The 22,383-nt window shown below is 36.1% G+C and overlaps 1 protein-coding gene across 4 annotated transcripts in view; it reads left to right on the forward strand.

The window, feature by feature from the left end:
* The window catches only part of DCC (DCC netrin 1 receptor), a 1,162,490-nt gene that overhangs the window by 1,023,874 nt on the left and 116,233 nt on the right, over positions 1-22,383 (forward strand). For 3 of the 4 annotated variants that reach the window (XM_086683010.1, XM_086683011.1, XM_086683009.1), the window contains exons 16-19: positions 4,465-4,560; positions 10,027-10,259; positions 15,002-15,140; positions 20,076-20,183. In XM_086683010.1, the coding sequence (XP_086539136.1) occupies positions 4,465-4,560; positions 10,027-10,259; positions 15,002-15,140; positions 20,076-20,183 (576 nt within the window). The remainder of the gene's footprint in view (positions 1-4,464; positions 4,561-10,026; positions 10,260-15,001; positions 15,141-20,075; positions 20,184-22,383) is intronic. The other variant, XM_086683012.1, reaches the window with a different exon arrangement.

The raw sequence follows: 22,383 nt of genomic DNA on the forward strand, positions 1-22,383 counted from the left end.
TATTATATAGGGTTTGAACATAATGTAATCGTTTACATTGTAATTGTGCAGATAAGTCACGTGTATGAAATCAGACGTTGTCTCCATTTCAATAACCATAAAGGATGCTTTTCCTACTAGAAAAGTATTTTTGCTGACACATCTAACTGCATTTTTAACATACGCCTTTTTCCTGAGATTTTTTTCTATTTTCTATTATCCTTCCATCTCTAAATCCTACCCATATTCTCAAGCCCTAGTTCCAAGTCCATTATCTGCCAAGAAGTCTTTGATGACCCAGTCCTTCACTAATTTTCCAGTCCTCTAAACTCACATAGCATTCACAAGTAGTGTCATAAACTGTAGTGCTTAATTTTATGCAATCTTTCATTGTTCATTGTTTTCTCTGCCCAGAATTATGGTTGCAAACTGACAACAGAGGTGTATCTTTTATAAATAATCTTGTATCTCCAAGAGTATTTATCACTGTTGACCGATTACTTTCTTATTAGTAAACTAGGTTCACAGCAAAAATTAATAAATAAGTATCCTCTTTTGTAGGGGAAGCAATTCACTTAATTGAAGCCCTTTGACTACATTAAACATAATATTATTCTATTCCTCTTGCTATATTGTGGCTCATTGTGGTTTGGAATGTCAATATCTTGAATGCTAATATTTAGGTTACATAAAATTTCATGAAGAAAAAGTCATCTAATCAATTTTCAAAGAACACTGTCAGAGATAAATTCACTTATTTTTTTTAAGATGTTTATTTATTTTGAGAGAGAACATGAGCTGGGAAAGGGCAGAGAGAGAGGGAGAGAGATAGAACCTCAAGCAGACTCTCCTCTGTCAGCCAAGAGCCCAATGCGGGGCTCAAACTCAGGAACCAAACCATGAGATGATGACCTGAGCCGAAACCAAGAGTCAGACACTCAACTGAATGAATCACCTGGGTGCCCCTAAATTCACTCATTTTTAAAGCTTTTTTTAATTGTTAAATAAAAGATAAAGAAAACTACATGCAACAAATATATAGCTTAATGAATTATCATTAGTTGGACTGAACTGTTTCTTTGCTCTATTCCTGCAAACTGGCATTTGAATCTAGAGGTTTGATCAGACTAAGTAGATTCCATCCTTTGGCAAGACTCTAGAGGGAGGGAGTTCTTTTATTCGGAGATACGTAGTGCCTAGATATCTGTATTTTATCTTAGCCATCACAAATACTAATGCCCATATCCTTTTGTTCATTAGAGCTGCAAAATAGTAATATTTGAATTCTATCATTGGGTTTTTACTTGTTAGTTGGAATGAGATTATAAATGGATGCTTCCCCTCACACTCTGTTGGTTACACAGTCATAGAGTTTATTTAAGAAATACATAATGTTTGATCCTTTACCTAATTTTCAAGATAACAATTTGGTTATCTGTCAACCTCAGAAGTCACCGACTTTATTATTTATTATTTATTTATTTAAGTTGATTTATTATGAGAGAGAGAGTGTGTGCACATGCAGGGGAGACGCAGAGAGAAAGGGAGAGAGAAAATCCCAAGCAAGCTCTGCAAAGTCAGCACAGAGCCTGTCAGGGGGCTCAAGCTCATGAACTATGAGATCATGACATGAGCCGAAGCCAAGAGTCAGATGCTTAACCGACTGAGGTGCCCCACTTTTGTTATTTTTTAAAATATCTTTATGAATTCATACATTCACATGTATTTGCTGGGTTTCAATTCACTGCAACTCTTACCTTTATTGAATCTCAGATTGTCTTCATCTTTGGTCTGCTGGAGCCTCTTCAATTTGATTCCTGAATCCATTTGACATGAGCCTATTAGTCTTTGGTCGCTTCCTATCTGGTTACATCAACATGTTTCAGGCTCAATTGATATGCATCCTACCTCAGCCCAGGAATCAACCAGGTTTTCAAGAACCCCTTGTTTCTTGAAGTGCAAAAAAGTATTTTTCTCAAAATCCTAATCGGGACATTAGGGGTGCTAACAAGCACCCCTACTGACAATATCTCTAGACTTCTTCAGTGGGTAGAACTACAACAGAGAGAAAATGCCTTTTGAGTTTAAACTGAGTCTTTCCAATTAAATTTTAGAAACATAAGACTTTATATACTTCTTCTATTTTACATCAGTGTGTCCTTTAATCCACACTAATTTTCTGGTTCTTAAGGACACAGGATGATAGGATTATAATTTCTCATGATTATTCATTTGCTTTATCCAATATTGCATTAGTCTCAGCATAACAAGAATAATGGTATCACCAGGAATAATAATTATCGAAACATTTATTTTTGCATACAGTACCCCTATTCTCCCTTAGTTTTGACTTATGATTATAGACTAGCTACAGTGTCAGAACATGTAGTCATTACAAAAATAAAATCTTCTCCTTTTAACTCTCACCTCGTCTTAGTTCCTAGCATTTGTTGTTCACCAGTTAACTATTGGGTTGCATCTCCCTTGGTCATTTAGGATGTCGAAAGCTCATTTTCTAGTAGCTCTCAGGATCAAGGAAGCAACATTCCCTGGTTGCATATATGTTGATACCAGCTTGGGTGTGCCATCATGTTTAAAGTTAACTTTTGCTAACTATAAAATCCTTGAATTACATTTTCTTACCTTGAATATCTCAAATAAATTACTTCAATCCCCTCTGGCATAAAATGGGACTGTGCAAAAGTCTGATCATAATTTAATTGTCCTCTGATAGGTCATGTATTATTTCTGTCCAGATGCCTAAAAGATTTTTTTTAACTCCCCAAACATTTCTTGAATTCCACTCTTTTGTATTTGCTCCATTGTCTTTCTTTGGTTTTCTTTTTCATCAGTTAGAACTGCATTACTCATCAGTTAGAACTTCCTTCTGTTCATCACTCTCTCCTGAATTCTATTTTACTCTCTCTTCGTTTCTTTTTGTTTTGTGTTTGTTTTTCCTTGAGCTTGTTTGTTCATTAGTCATGCTTTATTTTGAAAATTATGTTTTTACTTACCTATTCTTTCTTGAGTTATGCCACCTCACTTCTATTTTTTTTCTAATTCTAATTTATGTTACTCTTGAATATCTGGCATCTAATTTTCTTAATGTGGTTTAGCTCATTTTGAAATAGTCAATCACAGGTGTGACCTACTTTCCTTGTGTATTTTCAATCCCTTTTTGGGAGTGTGCTTGTCTATAGAAGTGGCATTCTCCTCATTTTATTTTGTAAGGCATTTAACCTCAACAGACTTTTGTTGCTTGCTTGCTTTCATGTGACCTGTTTCCCTATGTTCCCTATGTTCCTGTTTAATGTGCTTTTCTAAATCCACACAGCTCCTTCTGTTCCTTTCACTGGGCCAGAGCTCAGGACTCTGTAAATTGTAGCCTGTGGGTCACATCTGGCCCAGGTCCTATTTTTGTTTGGATCCCACTGAACTAACAATGGTTTTTACATTTTTGAAGAGTTGTAAACAACCAACCAAACAAACAAACAAACACAGGTGAATACATGACAGAGACAATGCGATCTGTAAAGCTAAAAATTTGCTATCTGGGCCCTTTACGAGACAAGTTGGCCAACCCCTGATACACACTGAAAACTGTATGGCAACTTGCTTTCTAAGTTTTCATGATTATTCCTCTCCCCTACTTTTATCTAGACTTTCTCTTCCCTTTCATTTCTGTTACTTCTGTCTGCTCAGATTGTAACTCTGTACCCAGTACTTTGTCCCCAGCATAAGTCCTGTTCTGGAGAGGAGATATTCCAAGCTACTTTTGAGTATTTGTATTTACTCAGATTGGTTATCAGATTGGTTATGTTATCAGATTGGTCTTCTGCATTTTCTAGCATTAGGTGATGGTTATTTTAGAATTACCCTGTTTTCAGGTTTGATGCTTCCCTCTGATTTCTCCTACATAGCTGCTGATAACATGCAAGTCCTAAGGTTGGTGGTGGTTTGTCCACATCCAGTTGTATTTCAGAGTTTGAGAGTATATACAGCTAGCTCATCACCTACTTTTGCTGTAATTATCCAGATGCTTTTGGTTTTCTATCTAGTCATTCAGTCTCTCTCTCTTTTTTTATGTTTATTTATTTTTGAGAGAGACAGAGAGAGAGAGGGAGGGGCAGAGAGGGGGAGACACAGAATCCAAAGCAGGCTTCACGCTCTGAGCTGTCAGCACAAAGCCGGATGTGGGGCTCAAACTCATGAAATGTGAGATCATGACCTAAGCAGAAATCAGATGCTTAATTGACTGAATCACCCAGGCACCCCCATTCAGTCTCTTTTTTTGTGGAGATTCAGGAAGATCAAAAACTGTATTGTCACCACTGCCACCTAGTTCCCAGAAGCAAACTCACTCATTTTTAAGCAACAATTTACTTAATAGATCATATTAAATTGTATTGGGGGAAAATGTTTATCCTGGATATTTCAGTACACTAAATAAATCAACATGTTTATTTTCTTTCTGTTTTTCTTCAGAGTCAAGTTCCCATTACGTCATCTCCCTAAAAGCTTTTAACAATGCAGGAGAAGGAGTTCCTCTTTATGAAAGTGCCACCACCAGATCTATAACAGGTAAGCTAAAATAGTTAATCCTCTCGTGACAAGGTAGTCAGTGTTTGAGTTGTTTTGGCAAAAACAAAACCAAATGCCTAAAGCAAAATAAAACAAAATACAAAGAAAAAAAACCAAAATGTATGTAGTCATGTTCTGAGCCTTATGAGTATGTGTGTGTGTGTGTGTGTCTGTGTGTGTGTGTTTGGATATACATGTATACACATATACACGCACATATTTCATTATTTTCTTGGTTTTCAAAATTGAGAGGAAGTCAGTCTATAAATTAGTATGTGGGCTTCGAGGATAGGGATCTCTTCTTCTCTGTCTTCTTCAATAGCTCATACTTTGATTCCTCAATACCACTCTTCATTCTCCTGAGCATTTTGTTTCATCTTGCATATCAGCACAATTTAGGCAGGAAAGTTTCCACATAAAAGCCACCAAATGCCCAGATGGCCACATGCTTCTCTACAGAGGATCCTTCAAGCTAATATGACAAGGAAGGACTGACCTCCTGGGACTGGTTTGGACTAGGCTGAGTCATACAGGTGGCCTTTCCCTGAACCAGGAACTACAGGTCACTCTAACAGTGCCCAGAGCATCATGACATTGGAAGTACTTGCTGCTTCTGAGGTTTAACACCTCTAGGAATTCTTATGTGAGTTGGAGTGTAAAGGCAGCACACAAGAGAAAAAGAGCCCAAAGAACTCAGAAAGGAGTGAGATCCAGGACATTTATGGAGACTATTTGTGGAGTAAGGCTGGACTTACTCAAAAATAGAATAAGTACAAGGCACCGGGGTGGCTCAGTGGGTTAAGTGTCCAACTCTTGATCTCAGCTCATGTCTTGATCTCAGGGTTGTAAGTTCAAGCCCCACATTGGGCTCCATGTTGGACATGAAACCTGCTTTAAAAAAAATAGAATTAAGTACCCCCTTATTCTGTTCAGAATCACTAGATTCTGGGGGGAGCTGTTCAGAGTCACTAGAAAGTCACACAATCACCTCCAAGAGCCTTATGTCTAAAATCTGAAAGTAAAACTCAAGAGGTCCATCTTTTTAATGAACACTTCGATCCTGCCCCCTTTCAAAACTCACGAGCCTCAGACCTCATTTAACTCATCAGCTATCTTCACCTTAATGAGAATAAAGGATCTGAGAGCAGGACTTCATAGCAAGAACTGAAGGACATGGAAAATTACTAGATGCCTCCTGACAAGGAGAAATAAATCAAAATAGAATAAATAGTGGGATCTTTTGCTACCCCCTAAATGTATGTAAACTTTGTACAGTTTATTTTCCAAACTCATGATCTCCTTTCATAGACTATCTTAAGAATACACAGTTGTACAATGAATTCATATGATGGTTCCCAGAATATACCATCACTTTATTGATTTCAACCAGATTTTCTTGTAAGGCAAAGTTGTTATTCCACAGTCTCCTTGAATCTTTCAAGGTCTATGACCTGCCTAACGTGGTATGCAAAATTTGGGGTATGTGTCAATATATTCATTTATCTGGGGAGACCGTTTAGGTCTCTCATTGTGTTACCCAAGGGACTCATGTCTCCCCAGAAGGGCACATAAGAAGTATTACCTTAGAGAATCTTTACTGTCAAACATACGATCTCTAAACACAGAGAGATGAAGCATGTGGAGGTCCAGAATGGAAACATAACGTAATGGAGGTATCTAGAACTTTCATTTCCCCTTATGTTCTTATTCTGCCAGCAGCAGGACTCTTTGGGAAATAACGAGCTACTTTAGCTGTACTTGTCCTTCCCATAATTTTTTTTTTTTAGTCCATCTTTTTCCTGCCTCTGGTGAAAGATGTTGAGCACCGGCTCATCAACAGGACTTTGAGCTTGTGGTCAGGCCACACAAATTAGTAATACTGTCACTATTTCAAACTATTTTCTTATCAAAAGTAGAGCCCACAAAGAAGGGACACTTAGATGACCACGCCCCAAAAAAATCAATTTTTGAGCAGAAAGTAGTAGTAGTAGTAGTAGTAGTAAAAATAGTAGAGTTGAGATAAACTGAAGATAAGTTGCTCAAAAAGAACCATTTGGGACATTAACTTCTGCCTTCACATTTATTGTCATTGTTTAATCCTCGACATATGGCATTCCCAGAGTGGTTTCTAAAATACCAGTGATCCATAAGACTATTTTTTTTCCTGATTGGACTCTAATCCTAATGGATCTGGGAAATAAATGGATACCAAAACTTAGAAATTGTGCAAGGCATTTTCTAAATGAAGCAGAGTCAGTAAGGGGTTGAAGAGGAATGAATAAAACCAGTTCTTTCCAGAGGAAAAGTATACAATTTTCTTGGATGTGGCAGACTTACTTTGTTTCCCCACATCATGGAGAACAAAGGACAAATAAATGGAATGAAAGGTTAAGGCTCTGGGAGAAATTCTATCAATAAATGTGTCATAATGCCACAGAGAAGACATTCTCTGTCTTTGAGCTTCTCCCAAGTATTCCCTTGGGAAGACTTGGAAGAGGACAGCATAAAGTAAGTAAAAAATCACAGGCAATAAATGCATCAGGCTGGAGTAAGTATCAGGCCATGATGCTTTCTACAAGTATATGCTCTTAGATGTTGGCACACTCTGGAGCCTCATTTCATCCTGAATATATTAGTATTAGAGCTGAGGAAAGTTTCACCAGGTCAAATGGGTATGTGAAGAGTTTTTAGTTTTCAGTAGAGCTTTTTATTTCTTATTGTTGCAAGAACAAGACATTTTGAGCCTGGATAAGGGAAGAGGGCAAAGGAATAAAGAGGTGTGTCGTTTGAACTTGTTTATTCTCAACTGTTTCATCAATGTCTGAATGAAGTATAATCCAGATGCAAAATTATGTTATTATTTTCAAAGCTTGCTTTGAACTTTGGCGTGTTAGCCAAAAATTCATGAACTCTTACCAAAACATCTATTAGGAACCAAATAGATTTCTCTTTTTAGCAAAAGTTTTGAGGCTATGTTTTGCCCTTTTAATTTTTGATTTATTTAGTTTTTACTCTTGAATATAACCACTGCAAATCAGTAGCATATAAGGCACCTGAAAACTGGAAAAAGTTGTTCAGCAACAAAAGAATATTTTTAACTTAACTACTCAAGCAGTTTCTCTCCTGAGAGAAAGATAATTAGCAGTGTATGTGGCATTTATGTGTTTAGTGTAAGGCTTGCCATCCACTAGAACATTCTGCTTTATTGGAAAATTTCCATATCTATACTATCCAAGATGATAGATTGGCTTCTATGGCCATGGAACACTTAAAATTGGCTAGTGCAACAGAAGTGATTTTTTAATTGTATTTAATTTTAATTAATTCAAACTTAAATTGCCCATGTAATTAGTGGCTCTTGTATTTGATGGTATAAATTTGCAACTTAAAGGAGATAAGTGACAAGCCATGCCCGAAAACAAATTGCCTTAAAAAAGTCAAGAAAAACTTGGCCAGAGATAGAAATTCTTAAATTATGTAAGTCCATAGATAAATACCAATAAACAACATTACTTGAAATTTAGGGAACGCATTCTGGAACTGAGACTCCAAGAAACTCCACAAGTCATGAAAAATATAGCATTCTACAATCCAAAAACAGCCAGGCTGAATGCTAACATTTCTTTTAGTAGAATTGCTACTTTTTAAAACCTCATATATGGCACCTGTGGAAGATTATTATTATTCATATAGGTGTAAGAGCCAGGTTAAGCAAAGAAACAACAAATCAGGTATAACACATTATATAGGTCGGTCAACAAAGAAGTTTGTGATTCAGAGCGGTCTTCCCGTGTGTATAACCTTCTTCTTGGAAAGTCGGCTAAGAATAGAAACAAGTGAGGCAGCACCAGCCTCAGTTTGGCCAAAACACCTGCCACCAGGGCACCAACCTGATGACTGATCAGGATCCTCCTTGATGCTCTTCAGCTCCCCTTTCATCATTTCATAAATCCATTTGGGTTTAAAGGAGCCCTTAATAAAAAGACACATCAAAGGAAATATGGAAAGCCTGGGCTCTGTCATTAAATTTTAAACACACATTTTTCTTTCTCTCTCTTTCTCTTTTTTTTTCCCTTTCCTTTTGTTCTGTTTTTGTTTTTGGGTTTTATATTTTGCTCCAAAGACCACAGCCCAGTAAACTACTAAATAATTCATTGGAAAACAGAGCAATGAGTAGGGGATAGGCATTTGAAATACAGTGGACAAAGTGAAGTAATCAACAAAACCAGCCAGCAGCTGCTGTGCTTGGAACTAGGCTATTTAAAAATATAAGCTCTGTATGTATACTGCTTCAGATATTCCACATTTTACCAGGTCATCATAGGCCCAGCCTGAAGGCTCCTTTTTCTTAGTGAGAATACAATATTACATGATTTAAAGGTGAAATTTCAAAAGTGTAAAAGTCCTAGGTATAAAATCAAAGACTCAAAATTGGACCCTTACTACAGTCAGAAAATAAGCTCCTCTGATTCTGATACCCCCAGCGTAAAAAGAGTACACAATTTTTCTAGAGGATTTTATAAAACCACACACAGCATTGTGCAGGTTCTGATTATGTTAATGGATCAAAGCATGTGTGTACCTCACACAGTTCGTTCTGTCTCCCCGTCAATAACATAAAGTCTTTCCGTGGAACCTGACATTTTGGAACAAGTAATATAGAATCTAGGTATGCCTTAAAAGTCTAAAAACTTATCTAATTACTCTGTGAGAATGTGGGTAAAACGGACACTTCATGCTTTCTTTAAGGATTTCGATCTGAGAAAACCTGCTGTACCAAGTGCTACAAGAAACCTAGTTATCAAACATATCATTGGACCATGTGGACCATGGACTTGGTCAGTCTAGTTTTATGCAATCATAGCCATAGACAGAGTGCTAAGGACTGCAGGGTCCTTTGGTCTTTCTTGTTTGTTTCTTGCTTAAACAATACTTATGCAGATATAAGCTAAGCAATAATGAAAGCGTTAGGGAAACCAAATCAAGTTAGAAAGGGAGAAAAATAAACAAACATAAGCAAACAGATATTAGATAGGCACTTATTTCCTTTACAGCAGGAAATAAGCCAAACGCTCCTTTGGATCTTGTTATTTTTTCTGTGTATTTATAAAACTGTTAAGTTCTATGCTAAACATTTTAAGAAGCAATGTGCAACACTCCAAGAAAAAATGGACTTTTAAAATATATAACTAGAAGTGACCACCAAAAGTGGAGTTGATAAAACCACTGTAAGGAAATGAGTGAATTATAGAAAAGAGTCAGTTATTTTTATAACATAGCAATACTGTTTCTAATGAGTTTTCCGATTGAATTAATTGTATTTTTTTCTGTTCTTCTCATGTTCCCTTTCATCATTATTGCCATGCATTTAACTCATTGTGATGTGTTACCACTGATATTTATTTTTTTAACTCTTTTATTTATGTATTTATTTGTTTGTTTCATTTGGCGGGTTTTTAAACCCAGATCCCACTGACCCAGTTGATTATTATCCTTTGCTTGATGATTTCCCCACCTCGGTCCCAGATGTCTCCACCCCCATGCTCCCACCAGTAGGTGTACAGGCTGTGGCTCTTACCCACGATGCTGTGAGGGTCAGCTGGGCAGACAACTCTGTCCCTAAGAACCAAAAAACATCTGAAGTGCGACTTTACACTGTCCGGTGGAGGACCAGCTTTTCTGCGAATGCGAAGTACAAGGTGAAGTTCTAATTGATAGTGTAAAATTTGAAATGAACTGTCATTTGCTTAATACATTGTTTTAAATGCTTCCTGGGCTGTCATGAGTCATTTTGCTGCAGTGGCACTAAGTGGAAAACAAGGCATTTTAATAACTCAATATCTAAAATTAGAATGGGAATAGTTGTATCTTAGGAAACAATTCTAAGGCAAGGTAGAAAAACATTAAGAAATGCAAAATGTTATTTGAGTTCCACCAGATGCTGCGTCTGTATAAATAATCTGATTCTGTACAGGGGAATGCCATTTTTCTTTGAAAATAGCAGGGCTCCACATTAGTTTTCTGGATAGATTTTGGTGTCTTTCTTTTTATTTGGACTCTAGATTGACACCAAAGGCAACCCTATTAATGCGACAGAGACTCATTTGACAGCGAATATGACTGGGAACAGAGAAGATTTTGTAATAAGGTCTTTAGAAAGCCCTCGAAGCCATTGGCATCTACTTCCTCAGTTAGCCTTGAAACACCCTCACGTGGTAAAGAAAACCACAGTGCACACTCCCCTTTGACTAATATGAATGAGACCAACCCATTTCACCGACTCATCCCATAACTCTGTTAAGAGCTCTGTAGAGATAGATATTTGAGGCATTTTCTTCACTATTTTTAAATCTCTGTCAGCCGGCCTAAGTAACTCCAACAAATAGTTACATATGGGCACAACTTTGTTACCTCCTAAGCCTGCCACAATATTAGTATATACAAACAGTACACAAAATATAGACAAAAATGAGAAAAACAACAGGTGACTATCAGGTACCTACTGTGCACCTAGAACTGCACTAGATTATAGAGGCAGTTAAACACAGCTTAGTTGTTGCTACTTAACATATTATTTATAACTTTGCAATGGGTAAGACACTCAGTTCCATTGCTACACTTCAAAGAATTCATAAGCTACTCATGTGAGATAATATATGAATGCTCATTTAAAATATAAAGCTTTACAAGATGAGGATTTGGGATCAAGAAGGTAGCTTTAAAAATAAGATCATACATGGTACCCAACAACCAAATAACCAAGGAACCAATAGTTCAATCCTGGTCCTCCTGCTTCTTCGTATGACCCTTAGGTGCCTTCTCTTTACCACTCTACTGCAATACCTCTCAGAATTTGAACCTCCTGATATCTTATCCAGTGTTCTTTCCACTAAACTGCCATCCTGCTTAATCCTGCCTCTAGCCAGTGGTGATTTCAGGGATGACAGTATCCTTTGGGAGTGTCAGACTCTAAAGAACCTGGAGATAAAGCAAAATCCCACCAATAATATTCTAAATCTGCCTCTCTCTCTTCCTGTAGCCATGCTGGATCTCCTTCTAGTCTCTTTGAAATTTTAAGTGGCATAAAACTCACATTTCATCATATATCAGTTTTTAGGCGAAACCATTTTAAAAAGCTTTCTTTGTTACTGCTGCCCTGCTAGGTCAGGTATTTGGAAAAACTCTCCAGGCAAGTCCAAATAGTATCATTGATGTAACATATGTTGTAAGTACCCTATCCATCTCCTTGCAGTATTAGATTTAAGACTCAGCAGAACTATAAATAAAGATAACATTATCAGATAGGACAACCAATGAAATACATAAGAACATTTTTTTAAGTCTCTCTTTATATACAGATTGCCCAATTCTAAGTTTGCTTTTAAAAGACTACCTTAAAATTTTTATGTTCATAATTGCTGTACTTTCTTGATACCTTCATTTCACAGAATGGCAATGGGTACTTTGCCAGTATGTGAAATGTTCTGAGGGACAATGATTGTTCTCTGCATAATGGCTTAAGTTCCAAAATTTCTTGAGGCAAATTATTTCAGTTGAATAGTTAATACAGCAGACACAGAATTATTGAGTCTCACAAAGAATGCCTGCAAAGTCAGACTCAACCCAAAAGCTATTTTGTAAGTGGAGGCTGATTTCTCTCATGGATTGATATCTGGGAATAGAACACAAAGATTTTAAATGTTCCTCTTCCCACCATCTTCCCTGACCTAAGGCTTTTAGTTACTAACATTCTGTCCCCCTTCTTACGCACCCATGCTCTACATCTACACCCTGTGAAGAAGAGAGTTAGAGGACAGAGTGGAGTACGTTGGGTAGCAAAGATAAATACAGAACGTATCTAGTCCCCTAGAAAGTAGTACAATAAACTTAAGTTTTACAAATAATGGTAATGGAATGCTTTGATTTTCCATTGTGAGCTTTTCAAACTACTTTCATGCCCATTACTTCATTTCACTCCCCAGGACAGCTTTAGAAGGTAGGCAGAGCATGTACAAGATAGAGGCAGAAAAATCAGTACATGGAGTCAGATGACATGGGCACAAGCATTGGTTTTGCTGTGCCCTGTCATGTCACTGCATTTACTCAATCCCCTTGTCATCTACATGACTAGATTATTCACACCTACTGTAAAAAAAATAAGCTTCTCTGTAATTAAGCATGTATGTAGATCCCTTTATGAAGACATAGATAGGTGGTATAACTTGAAAAACAATTTCCCAAGAAACTACAGCTAGAGCTTGCATGACCTTATGGCGTTCTTCTAGGCTATCTCCACGGGAGTACCCTTCTACTTCATGTAATCCCATATCAAGGCTTAATCCAGACATTTATATTTTGATTGTCTAAAACTCTGTTTTGATTTTCCTTATCAGAAGGAACAATGTTCTGTAATTTAGTTTCTACTAAAATGATTAATCACATGATGTTTTATACAAATTTCTATTCAAAACTCATTCATTGAGTATTGACTAGTGCTTACCAGATATAACATGGGTATTACAGAAGGTACAGAGTTTTTCAAGACTCAGTTTCACCCTCGAGATATCCCTCCCAATAGGGAACCTAATGCATGTGTAAAGTTAAATATCACATTAGACAATGCATGAAATCCTGTAGCTAACATTTATCTAAAGCTTCCCTGGGTTGGATACTGTTTTACTTTACACGTTAAATAATGCCAGGAGGTCAGTGCTACAGTTATCTCCATTTTATGGATGAGCAAACTGAGGCTCAGAGAGGTAGTACCTGGGTAGTCTATGCTCACAAAAATAGCTGACCATGAATTTCCAAAGTACTTCTAGGCTAATGATTTATTCTGAGCAACGACGTTCCATGAAGTTCCCGAGAAAACAGTGAATTCATGGTATTTACAGAATGCAAGTATGTCATTCTAAAATGCAAACAAGGACAATATTACTTAGTGGTCTCCCAAACACCAGTGATTTTTATTGTCAGAGAGACTAGTTTTATAAAAAGTATGATCCTTTTGTCCTAACTGAAGTATTTCATCATCATCATCCCATTTCTCCCCTTATTTCCATTTGTAAGACTTAGAAGTGTTCATGATAGTGAAGAAGACAGGATTGGAAGTTATATTTCAGCATGTCAGATACTAGCTGCCTATGTTGTGTTTTATTTGATGGGATTCCATCTTCCTGAGCCTACAATGTATTTTTACATTTACTTAGGGCCCACATTTTTATAGCTTTTTTAAAGAAGAGCTTCTGATAGATGTTTATGAGGTTATCACTTTAATAGGATAGATGGGCACATCATCAAAATGTTATTAGTACAGTTAAATATTTATTTGGTTTTGTAATGAAATGTAGGATTTTCATAGCTATAATCTAAGGATTCATAGTACAATAAAAAAGATATACCACACTACAGTAGTATGGGAGGAGATAGGTGTGACATAGGTGGGGAAAAAGATCTTTCCTTGATTTTCTAGACATAGATATATAACAAAGGTAGTGAATATAAAAGTAAAAATAAATATGAAACTTTGGAGGAGGGTCAAGATTTAAATACCAAGCATAACCTGATACTTACAAGTATCATAGAGGCATAAATAGGCTAAATTTGCCTGATCATATTGAAAATATGCATTAACCTGGAAGATTAACGTATTTTTTTCATTACCCTTTTGATTTCTTGAGTAAGTAATAAAAATAGATAATTTACTTTCTACTAAAATATCTTTAACCTGCTATTTAATTGAAAAAGAATGGTTTCAAAAGACAAATAATATTAACACTAATATAATCTTTTAATACCCAATTTGTCATTCCCTTCCTAATCAGTTGCTCCAGTGACCATACTTAAATGTGTGTTTAATGTGAACACTGAACAAAAGAAGACCACATACTACAACAATTGCTTTTGTCTTTTTTCTTTATAATACTCAAATAGATTCTGGGATCACTAAAAGTTTGTACTCTAAAGAGTTTTTTTTTAAATCACAAGTAGTAAAACTCTAAAAACTAATTTTATTACTAGTGAAAAACAATCATGATGAGCTACTTAAAATACATAAAATGTATTTTGCTTATTGTAAATGTATTGTGGATTATTACAAACAAATTACAGTTAAAGTCAGTGAAGATTACCTTAAAAACGGAACTGAGAAGCAAACAGAACTGGTCCTGACACACTGGTTATTGCCCTCCTTGGAAAATTGATCAGCTGGCCGCCCCTCTGGACAACATCACATCTGATTTTATCCACCATGTTTTAGATATATAATCAGCCAGTGTAAACTGGTTGACAGAAGGGAAGTAGAGCCAGTTCTGTGTCACAGCTTTTATGCTGTTTGGAAACAGACTCTTTTTTGGTTATTTGGTAGTCTCTGTACATGTTTTGATTTACCAAGTTGATAGAGTTCATCTTTTTTCTCTTTGCTTATGTCCCACTTGTACAGTCAGAAGACACAACATCTCTGAGTTACACAGCAACAGGCCTCAAACCCAACACGATGTATGAGTTCTCGGTCATGGTAACAAAAAACAGAAGGTCAAGCACATGGAGCATGACTGCCCACGCCACCACATATGAAGCAGGTATGTGAAGAAAGGCTTGCTTCGAAATTTGGACTCTCGGCATTTGGTAACGGTATTTCCCAGGTTTTGTGGATATCAGAATATATGTGCACTATGATGTCTAAGTCCCACCTGGTCCTGCAGGAAATCGTTTATTCTTTGTAGTTCAAAGTACTTTCATATCTAGTATTATCCTCTCCACTCTACAAAAGAAGAAAATGAGTCCTCAATATATTGAATAATCTGGTTTTAATCTGGGTGTTAACTCCAGGGATCTAAATGAATATAAATCTTTTTTCTCAATTCCTTTAAGTGAAAGCAGAAATCCATGCACTGAACTCTGTCCAAAACACTTGAGTCTTTGATTAGTAGTCATGGTGGGCATTTACTTTTTTGGAAAGAAATTAGATACAAAATAAAACATTGCATTACAGCCATAATCACATTGTAATGTTTACCATAAATAACCACAACTGGGTATGGGAAGAAGTTTCCTTGTGGTTATGTTCACTCCTTGGAAATAAGACAACACAATGGAAAAACCTTCATGCAATTTGAAATAGTTCAAATCACAGGAAAATGTAACTCACTGTAAATTTTTACCAGTCACATTTACTATGGACCATAAACATTGAATTCATAACCTTAACAGACATGCAGTACACTTGGCTTTTATAGTTCACAGAAATCCAACATCTGAAGAATAGGGAATCAACATGCTTTTGGATTGGTTTCATGGTATTCTAGTTAGGGGTAAACTACACCACACATTTCCAAATTAAAAATAAAGCTGTACCAATAAAACTCTCAGGTAAGTTGAATTTCTTTTTCCATTAGAATTTGTCCCATGGCATTGCAATTGTGACCCTTATTCCAAGCTACTACTTTAACTCAGAGAGTCTGCTGTTAATATTGTTACATCTTTGTGGATACTTCTTTCTATAAGAAGCTTTCTAGTTTGTCCGATTTAATTTCAACATCCTTCTTTTTTTTTTTCATCTTCTTCTGGTTTACATGTTTACGTATATTAACTCTTTCTCCTAGAATTCAGGAATTCTCCTAGAATTCTCCTAGATGCCAATGTTCACAGCTTCAAAGGAAGAATGAGACATGCTGAATAAATTATGTACCATGGGGAGAATAAAGGCCCTGCTCTTCCTTTTTACTTAAAAGGAAATGAAAGGAGTTAAACATAAATCAGTAAGACATTAGGTCTTCCCTGAATGAAAGAGAAGGAGTAGTAATTTCCTCTTAAAGCAAGCAAATTCATTCATTTTTCCCTTTCATAAAATGCACCCTAAAATCTGAATTGATAAATGTATTCTCTTGATTTTTCATCAACTGCATAGCCTTGTAGGGGTTCTAGCAGTGAGACCCATTTCTGACAAAAAGATATTAACTGCTGGAGAGTGGTTTTAGGCAGGGTGATTGTCAAAACAGATAATGATCTGGACAAAAGTGTAAATAGCATGTGGATGAGATCTCTGGGTGATGATGAGAAGCAAGAAATAATTCACAAGTGTCTTCAGACTTTTAGAACTGTGAGAAGGAAATGAACTGAATGAAATAACACCACGTTTGCTTCTAATTCTGTAGTAACATTAAAGACTGTATAGGGCCACATAGTTATGTTCTTGTGCTGGAATTGTTTATGACAAGGGTAAGAGTGGTTGGTAAATCCTTGAAATAAAACACTTCATTCTGTCCAGGTGATAAATCCTTAATTTTATTCTAGTTAAGTAAAATATAAATAATTAGAAGGACATCTGAAATAATGAAATAATGCAAAAAAAAATAAACTGAAATAATATAAGAAATACAACCATAGAGTGTAGGGCAAGTTAGAATCTGAACAAACAGAGCCAAATATAAATTCTGTCTAGAGAAATAAAGGAGAGTTTCACAAAAGAAATAATAATTGAACTATGGCCAGGGAGGATCATCAGGTACCTATTCCAGGAACTTCCAAGGAAAGGAGCAGCATGTACAAAAATACATGAGCAAGTATCAGAAAGATGTCTTCTAGAGACACTTGTGAATGGTTCAGAGTGACTGGACCACAAGAATCATGGGACAACAAGGGGAAATGAGGCTGTAAAAGAAAGTGAAGTGTAAATATCAGGGCCTGGTATTTATTATTTGTTATTTATTTACATTTAATCCAAAGAAGATTGGTAGTCAGTGAAGAATTTCTAAAAGGTCTCCTCTGGGCGGAACCTGTGAGATTGAAGAGGAACAGACCAGAGACGTTCTGCTGGATTCAGTACACATCCCTGAAGTTGTTAGAGCCACATTCCTGTCCAAACAGTGTGCAGCTTATATGATAATCCTAAACATTTAAGCTGTTGATTGCAATACCAGAATCGCTATTCACCAACATTCACATGGCTTGAGGAAAAAGAAAAACTTGCACAACACCTGAAATAGATTGGCTGTTAGAAAAGTTTTATTGGGTTGTTTTTTTGTTTTGTTTTGTTGTTTTTTTTTTTTGAAAAATAACCACCTCTTCAGTGTATTATTTTGTTAGGTAAAGTTGAAGTCATTTTTATCTTTTTTGAAAATAGTAACAGATTCAGTGAAGCAGTCTAATCATCACCATTTAACTGTTTTCTAAATAGCCATCAAGTTGAATTTTAACCCAGTTAAGAAAACACACACTATTCTGAGTAGTTAGAAAGACAGATCTTTTAATTGCTTCCATAATCAGAAAATTCCTTATTATGCTTGGTATAATACTCTAAGTCAATTCGTGACTATATGTTACCTTCCTATCTATGGCTTAGAAAATATCTTCAATGAACTCTTTATGAGATTAATCCATCTTTAAGAGAGTATTGCCTCTTTGATATTTTGCTGTAACAGAACTTTTCTTGCAAGAATGGCCTCATTCTTGGTTCATTAAACCATATACATATGTAGTTTCTTTACTCAGGGTTCAACTACACTAGACCTATGTATTCTCTTCCTGCTTTCATTTTTTTTTTTAATTTAAATATATTAAGTACCTTGTCAGGATATTATGATTAGGTGCAGCTTTGGTTAACCTGGAATACTAGTGGCTTTGAGAACTAGGGCATTGGAAATAAATGTTATGCTAGATGGAAATGTTTGGTGTCTCCTTCACTTGAAATTATACTCGGGAAGAGAAACTAGAAGTACTGTAACTCAGATTCCCCATGACAGGGCCAACAGAAGAGCCAAAGAGAATGGTAAAAGCGAAGAATTCAGAATTAGGACCAAACTGTACCTCTCTTGTAATACACATGCATTCTTATGCAGAGATCTGGAAATACCTCTAGAACCCATTCATAGAATTTAAGATATGTTCCAAAATTTCCCAGGTCAAACTGAGGGTAACTAAAAGAGACTATCAATAATCGACTCAGAGCATTGTGCATTGCCTAGAAGGAAAACTCACTGCATTTCAAAGCATAGACAGTGAAAAAGCAGGTCTAAAGAAGCCTGGAAGATACTGGACTGGCTTGGCCAGTGTACTGCCACCTTTAAAATATATTCAGGGGCGCCTGGGTGGTTCAGTCGGTTAAGCGTCCGACTTCAGCTCAGGTCATGATCTTGCGCCGGCCCGTGAGTTCGAGCCCATCGGGCTCTGTGCTGACAGCTCAGGGCCTGGAGCCTGCTTCAGATTCTGTGTCTCCCTCTCTCTCTGACCCTCCCCCCATGCTCTGTCTCCTTCTGTCTCAAAAATAAAAAAATAAATGTTAAAAATAAAATATATTTAAAATTTTGTTGAGCACAATGTGAGAGGAAAAATAATTTTCCTTTTATTCTTCTAGGTCTTTGGCTGAGACTCCTCCATAATAAAAGATAGATTAATAGGAGAAAAACAAAAAGGAGTTTAAAAACATGTATACCTCCTGTATACATGGAGAATACCCAGAAAACTGTTACTCCCTAAAATGTCCCAAGCCATCACCTTATATACAATCTCCAACTAAAAACAAAAGAGTATGTTGTGGGGTGGGAAGCCAGTTATGGGAGGTTTTCAGGCAAATCACAAGAAACAAGAGTGTCATTGTAATGCAGAATTAAGTTCCTACCTTCTCCTTAATAAAAGTTTCTAGAGATTTTGTCATTCTCTTCTTGGTACCTAGAGGGAGACACTCTTATAAATAAAATTTCTCTTATAAAAGGGTAACATCTACTAAATTTGCAGAGCTTTTCCGATGTCTATTGTGGTCTTGAAATAAAATAGTCTTTAGGCCAAAGAGGCCTAAAATAGTCTTTAGGCCAAAGAGGCATATTTTGGGGTGATAAATTCTGCCCCTCCCCTCAACAACATGTAGGAAAAGTAACTCTAAGAAAGGCAGAGTTTCGTGCCTTCCTATTCCACGCCAGACTGATACTAAGACCTTCATAGATTCCATACCTCTTCTATTTTCAAATATTTTTTTTGCCTTCTTGTTAGGAGATAACCTAGTATGTTTACCTAGGAAAGATGGTTAAAACATCTTAATGCATTTAAGTACATTCTTTTCTTTTTTCTTCTTCTTGCTTTTAAGAAAATATAGAATTAGGTGACATTTGTATTTATAAATCCTACAGTTGGTACAGAATTCTGTCTCTTGGAGACAGGTAGCCATCAATCTCACTTAGTATGTGTACATTTCTTTGTTCTTATAATAATTCTTAAATGTTTAGTGTGGTGCTCACTTGGAAATATCCGTTATATTTTTCTTCTCTGTATTCACACATACTCCGTTCTCTTTTCCATATTTACACCTTTGGAAGTCATTTGACTTCCATGGAAAAAACATTAATTTCTGTATATTTGTTTGCTTGTTTAATTAAAACACTTGAAATAAATCGAAACTGGTAGGATAAACATGATATACTGCACGATGGATTCTGAGTGTCAACATCATGATTAAAAGTCTCATAAACGTCTGTTTTCTTTCACATCCAATGACAAGGCCTTGTCTTTGTTTCTTCTCCTAGCCCCGACCTCTGCTCCCAAGGATTTGACAGTCATTACTCGAGAAGGGAAGCCTCGTGCTGTCATTGTGAGTTGGCAGCCTCCCTTGGAAGCCAATGGGAAAATTACCGGTAAGCATCTCTGCTACATTCCCAGCATTGCTCTGCTTGCCCTGCGATTGCTTACCTCGTGTGTACTGGCCATGCCTTTTGTGTATTTGTTTTCTGTCCCAGAATTTCTGTGTACTCCCTGATGCTTTCTGGTTGTCTCTTCTTGCCCCCCACTGACCATGGAATTTCTTCTAAAGGTGCCTACAAATATGCACACACACACATTTCACTTGAGTTGCTTCTTGAAGGATGTGTATTTTAATTAGTATAGACCTTTTGTCTTTCATCTTGTGGAGCATTAGGACAACCTTCTAATGGAATGTCTCTGAGCATAAATGACTAACAAGAAGCTGGTTGTTTGGCAGTTATAAAATACAAAAGACACCTAATGACCATGTATTTTTGAATGGCACATACAAAAGAGGTTTTTAGTTCCTCACTTTAGCTTTTAGCTTCTTACTTAAATCATAAGGTTCATAAAATACTTAATATTGACTGACAGAAATTGAACTTAATGAATATTTCACAGTGACACATTTTATTTTGCCAAATATTGCTGATAACATCAATGCCTAATTAAAGCATCCATTAGAAGCCTGTAATGTTAATTTAGTATGAAAAATATAATGGAGTTCTATCAGGGATTTTGCATTTAAATGATCACTTTAGGCTTTTAATAGATGTCTCCATAGCATATAATTATTATGAAAAATATTGTATAACTAAAAATGTGCACATTATAGTCTAATTAACTTGAACCATTGGGTTAGGCACATGTAAGAGTCACTCCTTTTTCTTCTTTTTTTTTCATACAAGTGGATAACACTATTATAAATTAGCAAAGTAATTCAGTAATTCTGTGATAACAGAGATAAGCTTGGAAATTACAGTTCAGATGGCACACTTACTTTGTGTGAGTTACTTTCTGAATTTTCCAAAATGAAAAGATAATGTGAAAATTCCAAATGAGATTTAAATTTAAGTTGAAGACTTGTTTTCTCTAGGAAATTGCTCTTAGTGCAATAGCAAACAGAATTTTCATTTGAGCTGACAAATACAGAAAAAGAAGAGGGATATTAAATCTCCCCAAAATCTTATATGCTGAGTTGTCACTCTGCCTGACTTTCTAAAACTGAGCCTGGCTCATTCTAATTTTCTCTTTCTGTTTCCCCTCAGTGTTATGATGTATTTTCATTGGTTCTATTTCAGTGCTTTTTTAGATTTTGGTTTGTTTACATGATGACTTTTTTATTATGTTATAAACAGTTATTTATAAGCATATGGTAAATCAATAGATAATAAGCTTAAGAAGAAAAAAAAAACAGAATAGAAGTTGTCTAAATAAAAACAAGTTCTGATGGAAAAAGTACATATTTTTTGGTAAGGGATAAAATAAGTCATATACTACCCAAATTCTCCACTCTTATTGAAATGAATCTCATCAAATAGTCAATGTAAACAATGGAATGTGTTTTCAACTCTGAAAGGAAGCTTAATTTTGCTTTTTCAGGGAAAAAATGGAAGTCTGCTCCATATTAAGAAATGCAAATTAATCTAAGCAATAAAATTCTGTGTGCCAAAGTGACAGTGCATGTATAAGAAACCTTCTCCACATATGTTACTAAAAGTTGTATGTTCGGTATCCAATCTCTCACGATGGTAAGATAGAAGTATGGGAGGCAATACTTTTTACCGTCAAAAGCCTAGTTTATTTATTAAAACAAAATTGTTATTATCAAGTTGACATAATTGGACTCAACTCAACAGGGAGCAAAACCCTTAAGATAGTTTCTATTCCATACATATTGATTCTTTCAGTGAAATTACTTCCAGGAAACAGGATGCCGAAATATTCAAAATACCATATAGCAGAGGGCCCAGATTTACTACACTGTGTTTTTCTCTAAAGTACAAAGGAAATGTGAGCTCTTTTCCAAAGTGTCAGAGCGTGTATGTGCCGATGTGGCAGAATGTGCTCATATCCTACCTTTATGTTTCTTTTGTTTCCCAAGTCCTTGCATGCACACAGCAGTAGAGCAGGGTGGTTAGGACCCTAAGCTTCTGAGGGAGATACCTGGGTAAGTTAACTTTCCTAAGGTCACTTTCTCATCCATAAAAATAAGGATAGTAATATAACTTCTTTTGTAGAATGTAATAATAAACTGCTGAGAAACGTCTCTGATGTCCAGTGAGAACTAAAACAAATCAGCTGTTATTATTC

The sequence above is a fragment of the Puma concolor genome, chromosome D3 (genome assembly GCF_028749965.1).
Source record: "Puma concolor isolate L17-30 chromosome D3, mPumCon1.1.hap2, whole genome shotgun sequence".
NCBI classification, from domain to species: domain Eukaryota; kingdom Metazoa; phylum Chordata; class Mammalia; order Carnivora; family Felidae; genus Puma; species Puma concolor.